Source organism: Arvicola amphibius, chromosome 14 (assembly GCF_903992535.2).
Source record: "Arvicola amphibius chromosome 14, mArvAmp1.2, whole genome shotgun sequence".
In the NCBI taxonomy this organism is placed as follows: Eukaryota; Metazoa; Chordata; class Mammalia; order Rodentia; family Cricetidae; genus Arvicola; species Arvicola amphibius.
The window spans coordinates 14,673,602-14,685,833 of record NC_052060.1 but is presented as its reverse complement, the minus strand read 5'-3'; the positions used below and the strand labels follow the sequence as shown (position 1 = coordinate 14,685,833).

At 40.6% G+C, this 12,232-nt stretch overlaps 1 protein-coding gene across 2 annotated transcripts in view; it reads right to left on the bottom strand.

Moving 5' to 3' along the window:
- Nucleotides 1-12,232, bottom strand: part of Trim33 (tripartite motif containing 33) — a 98,325-nt gene that overhangs the window by 51,383 nt on the left and 34,710 nt on the right. For both annotated transcript variants that reach the window (XM_038311081.2, XM_038311083.2), the window contains exons 2-4: nucleotides 11,502-11,620; nucleotides 10,792-10,936; nucleotides 10,320-10,452 (exon numbers count right to left, since the gene is read on the bottom strand). In XM_038311081.2, coding sequence (XP_038167009.1) covers nucleotides 10,320-10,452; nucleotides 10,792-10,936; nucleotides 11,502-11,620 — 397 coding nt within the window. The remainder of the gene's footprint in view (nucleotides 1-10,319; nucleotides 10,453-10,791; nucleotides 10,937-11,501; nucleotides 11,621-12,232) is intronic.

Sequence of the window (12,232 nt, the reverse complement as noted above, 5' to 3'; positions counted from 1 at the left end):
AACCTTACTAAAATTATTCAAGGCCCTACTGAACCTTTTTCGGAGTTTGTGGCTCGCATGATGGAAGCTGCAGGAAAAGTTTTCGGTGAGGCGGAAGAAGCTATGCCTCTGGTTCAACAGCTAGTGTTTGAACAGGCTACTAAAGAATGTAAGAGAGCCATCATGCCATGGAAAAATAAAGGACTGGATGCTTGGCTTAAGGCCTGCCGAGAGATAGGCGGCCCTCTAACTAATGCTGGTCTAGCGGCTGCTATGCTAGCAGTCTCCAGGGGGCAGGGAAGATCAGGTACCTGCTTTAATTGCGGGAAGCCGGGGCATGTACGAAAAAATTGCCCCCAAGGCACACATAAAAAGAGCCAAGGTCAGAGACAGCCGGGCACATGCCCGCGGTGCAAAAAGGGAAAACACTGGGCAAATGAGTGTCGATCCGTAAAGGATATCAATGGACAGCCCATACCTAATGCAACATCAGCCATGTCAAAAAACGGGCAGAAGGGCCCACTACCCCAGGGCCCGAGAATTTATGGGGCAATTCAGGAGCCAAACATGAGACCACCCCAGTCATCAGAAGGGCCACCACAGGCTCCGCAGGGTTGGACCTCCGTGCCACCACCGGATTGGTACTGACTCAGAGTATGGGTGTTCAAGCTATAGACACAGATATGTCAGGACCTCTAGAGGAAGGAACAGTGGGACTAGTTTTAGGAAGATCCTCCAGTACTCTTAGAGGGTTATTAGTGCTACCTGGAGTGATTGACCCTGACTACAAAGGCATTATTAAGGTAATGTGTCATTCTCCGTTTGGCATCATTTCGATTGCACCCGGAGATCGTATTGCACAATTGTTAATTCTTCGATCAGACCATGAAAAATTTCCCTCTTATGAGAAAGAGAGGGGCAAGCGAGGGTTCGGCTCCTCTGGGGTTGAACTAGCATGCTTGTCTATAGGACTTGATGATCGCCCCATATGTACCCTAGAAGTAGAAGGAAAGCTCTTTACGGGCCTGTTGGATACCGGAGCGGATAGAAGTGTGATGCGTAAACAGGATTGGCCGAAGAGGTGGCCGTTACAGACGGCTGCACAAACCTTACAGGGTCTAGGATATCAAAATACTCCAGATATGAGTGCTAAGCAATTGCATTGGAGGATGGAACACAGTCAAGGCATTTTTCAGCCTTTTGTCATAGACCTTCCTTTAAATTTATGGGGAAGGGATGTACAACAACAATTAAAATTGATAATTACCAATGATTATTCTCAAGTGAGTAAAGATGTCATGAAGGCACAAGGCTTTGTACCAGGAAAAGGGCTGGGGGCTCGCCTTCAAGGACGAAGTGATCCCGTGTTGCCCACTCCCAAATCTGATCGGAAGGGCTTGGGTTTTTCCTAGGGGCCACTGATGATGCGTTACGCATCCCCTGGGGCACAGATACACCCGTTTGGGTGCCTCAGTGGCCCCTGTCTATGGAAAAGCTCCAGGCCGCACACATATTAGTTAAAGAACAACTTCAGCTTGGTCATATTGAACCTTCTGTGTCTCCTTGGAATTCCCCTATTTTCATCATAAAAAAGAAGTCAGGAAAATGGAGGCTGCTGCATGACCTTAGAGCAGTTAATGCACAAATGCAACTCATGGGATCTGTCCAAAGAGGGTTGCCTCTTTTAAGTGCTTTACCAAGAGATTGGCCTGTTTTTGCCATAGATGTTAAGGATTGCTTCTTTTCTATACCCTTGCATGTTTTAGATAAACATCGTTTTGCATTTACTGTTCCCTCTATAAATCACGAACAGCCTGATGAACGCTATCAATGGAAGGTCTTACCACAGGGTATGGCCAACAGTCCCACCATGTGCCAGCTATACGTGGATCAGGCGTTACAACCAGTGAGACGTAGTTTTCCCAAAGTTAGGCTGATCCATTACATGGATGATATCCTATTGGCAGCAAAACAAGAGCATATGCTAGAACAGGCATTAGTTGCCCTGGAGGCATCCTTAAAACAAAAGGGGCTGATTATTGCCGCCGATAAGATTCAAAAAACAAGTATTATAGAGTTTTTAGGAGCCCGTGTTACCCCAAAACAGATTTTTCCACAAAAAATTTGCATTCGCACATCACATTTACGCACTTTAAATGATTTTCAAAAGTTGCTCGGAGATATAAATTGGCTGAGAGGATATCTCCCCATTACCCGTGAAGCTTTGCAGCCGTTGTTCTCAATATTAGAAGGAAATCCTGATGTAACGTCACCTAGAGAGCTTACACCCAAGGGAAAAGAAGCATTAAAGATAGTGGAAAAGGCCATAGAACAAGCGCAGGTTCTTCGGTTTGATCCAGAACAACCATTATTGCTTTGCATTCTGCGCACTGTTGGTCATCCTACTGGAGTATTGTGGCAGACAGGCCCGATTTGGTGGATACATGGTCATACACTTGGTTCACGCACGTTAAGCTATTATCCTGATTTAGTGGCACAACAGGCATTATTGGGAGTGAAGTTCAGCTTGACCACCTTTGGAAAAATGCCAGAGAAGTTAATATTGCCCTATACCAAAGATCAAATTGAAGTTTTGACAGGGACTACTGATGATTGGGCCGTATTGATTTCCTCATATTCAGGCGTTATTGATAATCATTATCCGTCTGATAAATTGCTGTCCTTTATGGCACAGAATGTTGTATATTTTCCAAAGATTACCAGTGCTTCTCCTTTGAATAATGGCTTGACTATTTTTACTGATGGGTCCAAAACTGGAATTGGAGCCTATATGGTATATGGCTCCCCGCCTGTTACTCTGAAATTTCGCTCTGGAGCACCCCAAGTCGTGGAGTGTCAAGTAGTGTTGGAGGTCTTTAAGGCCTTTCCCCATCAGCCTTTTAATTTGTATTCTGATTCATGCTATGTAGTTAATGCTGTAAAACATCTGGAAGTGGCTGCATATGTTAAACCTAGTAGCATGGTTGCATCTTTGTTATTACAAATTCAGAATTGTATAATTCAACGTGCTAAACCATTTTTTATCGGTCATATTAGAGCTCATTCCGGTCTTCCTGGACCTATGACTGAAGCTAATGATATGGTTGATAGGGCTACCAGGGAAATGGCTTTAGTTGCCCTGGATCCTATGCAATCGGCTGAACAATTTCATAGAAAGTTTCATGTGCCTGCAAATACCCTTCGCCTTAAGTTTAATATTACTCGCGACCAAGCGCGTGAGATAGTTAAACAATGTTCCTCCTGTGTGATCTTTCATCATCCGCCTCATATTGGGGTTAATCCACGTGGGTTAAAGCCACTTACCCTTTGGCAGATGGATGTTACTCATGTTTCAGAATTTGGCAAACAAAAATATTTGCATGTTTCTGTGGACACTTGTTCAGGTGTTATACATGCCACCCCGTTATGTGGTGAAAAGGTCCTTAACGTAAGGACCCATTGCCTAGAAGCCTGGGCTGCTTGGGGCAAGCCTTATTCTTTAAAAACTGATAATGGCCCGGCATATGCCTCTAAAAGTTTTCAACAGTTCTGCTCTATTTTTGAAATTAATCATACTACTGGTTTGCCCTATAATCCACAAGGACAAGGCATCGTGGAAAGGGCTAACCGCACCATTAAGGAATTGCTTCAAAAACAAAAAGGGGGAATAGCCGAGGGCGCATCCCCGCGAGATAGAATATCTCTCGCTCTCTTTACATTTAATTTTTTGACCTTGGATTCCAATGGCTGTTCAGCCGCGGAAAGACATATGGACCACAGACACAGAAATACAGAATTAGTAAAATGGAAGGATGTAATTGATAACAAATGGTATGGACCGGACCCTGTGATACAGAGGTCCAGGGGAGCTGTTTGTGTCTTTCCTCAGAATCGGCCAGATCCGGTGTGGATCCCTACCAGACTGACAAGGATCGTGACAACACTGGAACAGCCTGACGAAGAGCAAGGAGATGTTGCTGCTCCTGATCCTGTTGGTGAACCTGCCGGTTCCAGTTGAATCTGAAGAATCTTATTTCTGGGCTGTGGCCCGTACATGGCCCATTCCAATTCCTGTTCACAATGAGTCCACAATATTGCCACAATTTTTTGTTGATAGTTGCCAATTGAACTTAGTTTGCAAAAAGGTGGATGCTCAGGAACAGAAATTTAATCAAACTGTAGTGCCCCTAGCAGGAACTTTATGTTTTACCACAAATCAGAGCACTTCTATCTCAGACTGCATCTTGCTAGATGCTATGAATCTTACTGTAGCTAGAGATCCATTTTTAGAAGATACCCCTAATTTTTTGAGAAAGGCCATTAGCGTAGCCCTGCCTCAGGTCAGATCTGGAGCTAAATCTGGATCTGGCTCCTATTCCGGTTCCAATGATACTGTTAATGTTACCACTTATGGGATCAGTTGCAACCTTACAACGCCCAATTGGGTACAGGTTAGCAAGGTTAATAATAGTGATTCACAGGTTGGCAATAGTAATCATACTAGTAATAATATTTTTTCTTCGTCTGTCCCTAGATGCTCTGGTAATGATTTGAGCTATCCCCCTGAATTTGTGGATTGCAGAGGACGATATGATAAGTTTTACAATAATTCTGGATGGGTTCTTAGGAATCTTAACCATTTTAAGGTTAAAAGAAAACTTATGATAAAGGTTGGATCACCCTTTACACCGTGGATACTTATGAATTCCAGAGGAGCTATAACTGAGTTGTCTCCATTTGCTACATTTGTTCGCTCTGGAATAATTATGTTAAATAATTATACAGGGATTATGAATCACACTTCTAAAGAAATTAATATAACTAGTGTAGAGAAAAAACATAATACTACTCTACGGCAAACCAGAGTTTGCCTGGATCCTCCCTTTGTCTGGCTTTTGTTTAATACTACAGGGAGTTCAAATAATACTGCAGTTGATTGCAAGAAGGATAATTGCTCTCTGTCACAATGTTGGAATTTCTACCATTCAGGTGCAATTGTTATGCGCATCCCTACCTTTGTGTTTTTGCCTGTAAAAGCCAATCCTAAGAACTTCCCATTAGCCACCCTGGTTCGCCGGAAAAGGGATTTTGGCATTACAGCAACTATTGTGACGGCTATTGCAGTGTCTGCTGCTGCAGCTGTTACTGCAGGAGTAGCTATGGCCAATCAAGTTCAGACAGTTACTTTTATCAATTCCGTGGTTCAAAAAACCTCGGACGCTATGTATATACAAGAAAAGATTAACCATCAATTAATGTCAGGTATTTTATTGTTAAATAAGAGAGTTGATTTGGTGGAAAGAAATATGTTAAAAATGTTTGATATAGTTACCTTTGGTTGTGTGGATCGTACTAAGCACTTGTGTGTTACCCCCTATACTGCTACCCTTAATGAATCCCGAGCGATTTCTCAATATCTAAATGGCAATTGGACAAGGGAATTGGAACAATTGCAAGCAAATTTTAGTTTGAAGATTTTGGCTTTGAATCAAACCCAGGCGACTATGGTTTCGCTGGGGGAATTTACAGATTGGCTGGTAGATACCTTTTCATATATTAAGGAATGGGCAGGGGTTGGCGTGCTAGGATTAATATTAACTTCGGGAGTGATATTGGCGTTGTTTCTGATTCTAAGGCTGATTCGGGTAAGGAAACGGGAAAAGGTGGCCATTGCTCGTGCCCTCGCAGCCTTGGAGGCCGGTAACTCCCCCCAAGCTTGGATCAGCATCTTACAGGACTCCTGACCCTAATCCCTGCTTTTGCACCCGAAGGCCATTGAGCCATTGCACTCGGAAAGAGGGATCGATGAGGTTCCCCTGAATCTGGGGATGTGTTGTCCTGGACAGGAGGTTTTGCACCTAAGAGTGCACTGAGTAGATCCACTCAGGAGATCATGACCTTATGCATATGGGTAGTCCCGCTTATTTTTCCCATCCCTGAGAAAAACGGGACATGTCTACATTTTCAGGGTAAGGTCCTCTGACCTCAGCCTTGACTGTCTTTTAAATTTCATAAAATTAAAAGGGGGGAACTGTGGCGGCCGCACTTACATTCGCCATTACAAGATGGCGCCGAGGGCTAAAGTAAACAAGTATGTGGCGCGAACTTTTCGCGCCACATCTGCCTGGCAACAGGTTTCCACCAATCCTTTTCTGCCACGTCACCTAATCAGTAGACACGCCCCGTCCTCCTCTATATAAGCCGCCACCCAGCCCGGCTCGGAGCCCCCTGCTTCCAGCTCTCCCTCAACCAAGCAGCGCTTCATTAAAGTGTGATCAGAGAAGAATCCTGTGTCGGTGGTGATCTTTCCCTGCTGGTCAGGGTTCGCTCGCCGCACTGGGTATATAAGGCGGGAGGAGATAAGAGCTCAGTGCAGTCTGAGGTTTGGTAGAGAGCATTGCAGTCTGCAGTCACTTGGGCCTTGGTAGAGATTAGAACTATCTAACGGCTTGGATGCTTTGCTTTTTCTGACCCTCAGCATTAACCCCAGTATCTGTCTCTAGGTTTTTATTATTCGTGCTGCACCAAACTAAAGTGGGGTGCAATATACCTGAAAGAAGCCCATACTTTAATGAGGTCTGAAGAAATCAGGCTATTCTGAAATACAAAAGTCAACTCTCCCAATACTCTTACACTCAATATATATGATACACATTTATATGTGGCTTCTGTAGATATCTGGCAACACTTTTATGCAGGCTATTGCTTATGGCAAAGGTTGTGTGTGGCACCCAACAACAAGCATTACACTTTTGGAGGAGGAAATTTCTAGACACTGAGAGATAATGTAGAGCACTCGAGAAAAACTAAGGGTGATGGAAAATGGTCAAGACTGTGTGGCTGGATGACAGAAATTAATCCTGAAGCCTAGAATAACTATCACATGTTCAAGTGTTGCAGAAACTCTAATGTGGAAAGAAGCATCCAATGGATCCTATAAAGGATCCTATAAAATGGAAATTTTTTTTTACAGGAATATGTAACCAAGAGAATACAAAACAGTGCTCAGCATACTTGTAAACAAGTACCCTCTTCCCCAAAAGGAACTTGGGGTCAACTCAAGAGCTGCTGGATCCTTTGATTAGGATCTAGCAAACTATTCTTGGTTAGCAAAATGTTGAATAGTTTATAGACTATAATTATAGCATGAAGGACCAGCATCCTGTTTCGTTAGAACACTACCACTCTGGTGGATAGGCCACTTGCCCAAACATTTGGGGTTTTGCTGTACTCTGAAGATGATATCAAAAGAAGTAGTCTTGCTAATGGATGATGAAGACAAAGATAAAAATTATATGGCATGCAGTACACTGAAAACTCATATTTTATTAAAGAGGGACCACTTAAAAGTATTTTGCTGTTCTACTCAAGTTTTATGTTAGCAACATACTTCAACTAAATAACAGGCAGCAATGTAGATAGGAAAAAATTTTAACCTAGCAGGATTCAAAGCAGTGAGACCAGCCCTAAGTTCTCTGTAGTAATGGGAAACAGCTTTTTAAGTAGTTCTACAATCATACATCCAGGCAAAGCATAATGCAAATGCAGTTCTGGGCATAATGTCATCTTTGTGATCTGAGAGGCTACAGCACGACAGCATGTTTGAGGACAGCCTAGATTACACATCAAGACATCAAAAAACAAACATTCACTAAAACAAAATGGAAGTGCAAACACAGGAGAAAGATGTGATACTATGATATATGTCATATGCCTCTTACTGGGGGATACACGCTAAGTGCTTTGTCATTAGGAAATTTCATCACTGTGCCTCTAAACTTAAAAGAAATGGTCTGAAACTTGAGCTGATCACAAAACATCAGTGACTTTACAATAATACCTACATAATGAATCTATATTAAAAAAATACAAAAGGCAGAATCTGGTGAGCTTCTAGGTTACTGAACATATGGATAATAAGAAACCTACCGATACACCCCCCTTTCTCCTATACCTTGCCCTATGTATCTCATCCAATGGCTATCTATTTGTATTTAAAACATCTTCATAATAAACACAATTGTATATTAAAGAGGTCCTAGTCTATGGACCATAACCCAATTTACAACTGGTACCTCAAGAAGGAACACCCCAAAGGACCTTTAATCAGTTGACCAAACTAACTCGAGGTACACAGGTGTTCTAAGTGAATTAAAGGACATTTAGTCAGAATGTTAACACTAAGAATAAAAACAAACAAACATACATACATACATAAATGGCCACAGAAATGTTCTGAAGAAATGTCCTGAATACAGGAGAAGGAAAAAAAGTTTATCCCCCCTCACCTCCATATCTTCAAGACCACACGTTAGGGCTGGGTAGGGTAAGCATACTTAATAATCTCAGCACTTAGGAGACAGGGGCAGAAGAATCCTTAGAAGTGTAAGGCCAGCATGGTCTACATAGCAAGTTCCAGACGGTCTCAAACAGAGAAAGAGGGGGAACAACAGAAGACAGGAACAGATTAATATAATCAGGACTAAGATGTAAATGATAAAGGAAAAAAGTTAACAACTTTTTAAAAACTTCAAGGTGAGAAGTTAGTTGAAACTACTCTTCTACTACTTGTTACCCATGAACCCTCTACTTCTTTAAGACCAATGAAACTATCTTGTCAGAAGAAAAAGTATACCATCTTCCTTTCTACCATGTAGCCTGAGAGATGATGGCTCAGTAAGAGAAAGACACTGTCAGGTCTAACAACCTAAGCTCAGTTCCTGGAAGTCCTATAATGGAAAGATAGAACCAATTCTGGTCTCCACGCTGAATTTTGGCACTCCCCAAATAATTAACTTATATAATTTACATACTATGAAAATTTAAATACTATGAAAGATATCTGAGGGATCAAAGTATCTGGCTGAAGCTCTGACAAAGATAACTTAATGTCTGAGACAACTGGAGGAAAATAATACTGTGATCTGGCCCTAAAGGTGAAGTCTTCAAAGATTAGTCACTTCAGGTATAAGTAACATGGCCAAGCTGCAGATGAGAGACATGCAACATTTCTGAATATAGCTAATTAAGGCTAAAAAGAGGGCTCTCTAACAGTGAGAGGGTTTTTTTTCCAAAAGGCATTACCTATAAAATCGAATGTGAGCTGCTTTATATATTGTACACTGTATTCTATAGTTTCTACACAATATGGGGAGAAATGAACATGTAAACTAAAGAGATTTAGAGCACAAACACTGGTCCTCAAATCATGGCTCTACCACTTGTACAAATTACTAAAGCCTCCTGAGAGTAGGTTCTCTCACCGTTCAGTCTTAACATCAACACTCATACTTCATGAATTAAATGAGCACTCAGCACTGAGAAAGTGCCCAGCATAAAGTACAAGAACTGTTAGCAATTAGATGACGGCATCAGAGACACTCAATAAATCCACTGAAGCAAACATACAGTTAGAAAACATTTGCTCCAGGAACAGTTGTGCATTCCTATAATCCCAGGTGCATGGGAGTCTGAGAGAGGCAGGAAGATCATAAACTGGAAACCAACTTGGGCAACTCAACCAGACTTCATTTGAGAAAGAAAATAAGAAAGCAAGAGATGGAAAATATAGGTTAGTTGGGGGTTTGGGGCAGAAACTCATTACTACTCTTTCTTGAGAGTAGACTGATAAAACTTACTTTCATCCATTTAGAAATCTATCTTAAAAAATATCCTAGATACTTCTAGTTTGTAGATGGGCCACATCACCTACTATTCATAAAATAAATGCCATGGAAAGTGAGGGAGCTTGCAAAAATTATGTTATATGCCTAACTAAAAATTCTATTTCAGTCCTGAAACAGTTCAGATGAAACAGACATGTGTGAGTATTGCTGATTCAGTTAAAATATGGCTAATAAAGTTATGTATTAAAACTATACTAAGTAACAATGTTTGTTTATAGAGTCCTTGTTTTCCTGCAAATAATATATCTAACGTGAAACCAGCATATTTATGCTTATATATTAAAACATGGTATCAGTTGCATATGTGAGAATATTTATCAGTTACCTCCATACAAATACTACTTCACATATAGCTTCCGACCTAAATACATTACATTTGGAAAAAGCTTATTTGAACCATAGGACTAATGAAGAAGGAAGTAACCTAACTCAAATCTTACAAACTCAAACCCACATTAATGATATACCAAAACAAATATTCATAATATAATTAGATATGAACATGAAAGACATCTTATCAAACATAGATTGCTTCAAGAAATAAAATCTGGGCTTAAATACTGTAAAAACAAAATTATGAAACCAATAGTTGTCTAAAAACAAATTTATCAGTACTATTTCTAATATTTTTCAGTAAACAACTGACTTCTGTACCTATGTTCTTTGTGCTCCAACAGCTGACAGTCTCTACATGTCAGTCTATCACATGTTTCACAGAACAATTTCAACTGTTCTTGTTTATGTACAGGACAAAACACAGGGCGCTGACCAGATGCTCCAACAGACTCTGTAACAAATAAAATATTTTTAAACAATAAAATTTTTTACTAACTTTATTTTTATTGGTGGTAGCAATCAAAAATCATAAATAAGTAGACCATACTATTTTAGACTCAAAAGGTTAAATGTGAGCATTCAAAATATGTGTATTGGGACAAGCAAGACAGCTCAGTAATAAAGGCAGATGCTGGCAAGCCTGATGGTGAAAATCCAATCCCTGGACTCAAATGCTATAGAAATCTAACTCCTGAAGGATGTCCTCTGACTTCCACAAGTAAGCACTGTAGCATGAGTACACACGTACACACACACACACTTTTTTAAATAGCAACTGTATGTATCGTACCTGAAACATCTTCTTTTTTCCTGATTAGATGATCTTTAGTGAATTTTACTCTCTGATGTGCTTCAATGCATGTCTTACATAGCCACTCTCCACATTCTACACAAAAACCAACTGCGCTTGCATTGTCTTCACAACTTGTACAGACCTAAAAGAGAAAAGCACCAATCTAAATTACATTTGCCAAATGTAGATCCACAAATAAAAAAAAAAAAAAACTATGCAACTTGTTCTCAATAAACACTAATTCATTATACAAAGAATAAAATCATCTTGATATTCATTTATCTTCAACAAAATTCCTTAACCAATAACCCTAGGTAAAACATAGGTCAAAATCCAATACTCAGAACATAAAAGTCTATGCAAAACTTATCTTTTGAAATAATAAATATTTGCTGGGCGATGGTGGCACACAACTTTAATCCCAGCACTCGAGAGGCAGAGGCAGACAGACTGTTTGAGTTCAAGGCCAGCCTGGACTATAGAGTTAGCTCTAGGACAGCTAGGACTGTTACAAAGAAACCCTATGTTGAAAAACCAATAAATAAATAAGTACTTTATTTCACCAAGTCTGAGGGTGTGGAAGAGTTATTATTTATTGCTAATAGGAAATGCAGAACTACAAAAGTGCCTAAATAACTTAATCAAATATTTTTCTTATAATTTACATTTTAATAACAGAAAATATACAGAAAAATTGAGGTGCATACCTGTTCTGACTTCTCATCAGAACTGCTAGGAGCTTCAGATGTGTCTTTCACAAAATAATTATCCACAAGATCTATCTGTCTGCATTCTTGACGACATACTGGACACCGTATTACACCAACTAAAAAAAGAGACAAAGGTTAACAGTGGATAATATTTTTCAAAATGGGAAGAAGAGAATTCTGAATCAGGTGGTTGTGGTGCACACCTTTAATCCCTGCACTAGGGAGGCAGCAGATCTCTGTGTTTAAAGCCAGTCTGGTCTGCATAATGAGTTCCAGGACAGTCAGAACTATGTAGAAGGACCTAGTCTCAAAAGGAGGTCGGGGAGAGGAAGATGTCATCAAGATGCTTAAGATGTACGTTATTTCTGAATTATTCTGAGGGACCCTACAAGAGTGAGAAAGGTGTGTGTGTGTGTGTGTGTGTGAGAGAGAGAGAGAGAGAGAGAGAGAGAGAGAGAGAGAGAGAGAGAGAGAGAGAGAGAGAGAGAGAGAGAGAGAGAGAGAGGATACCCAAGGAAGACAGAAAAAGGGTATAGGAGTTCCAGGCCATCCGACTTGGGAACTCAACTCTGGAGGAACAGCAAGCATTTTTAACCACTGAACCACCTCTCTAGCACTCAGATGCAGACTGAACAACAGAGCAGCTGAAGACAAACAGAAGACTGGAATGATGTTCCAAGAAAGGTGGCCACTAAAAGCTAAAAAGATAATAATGGATTCTTCCCCAA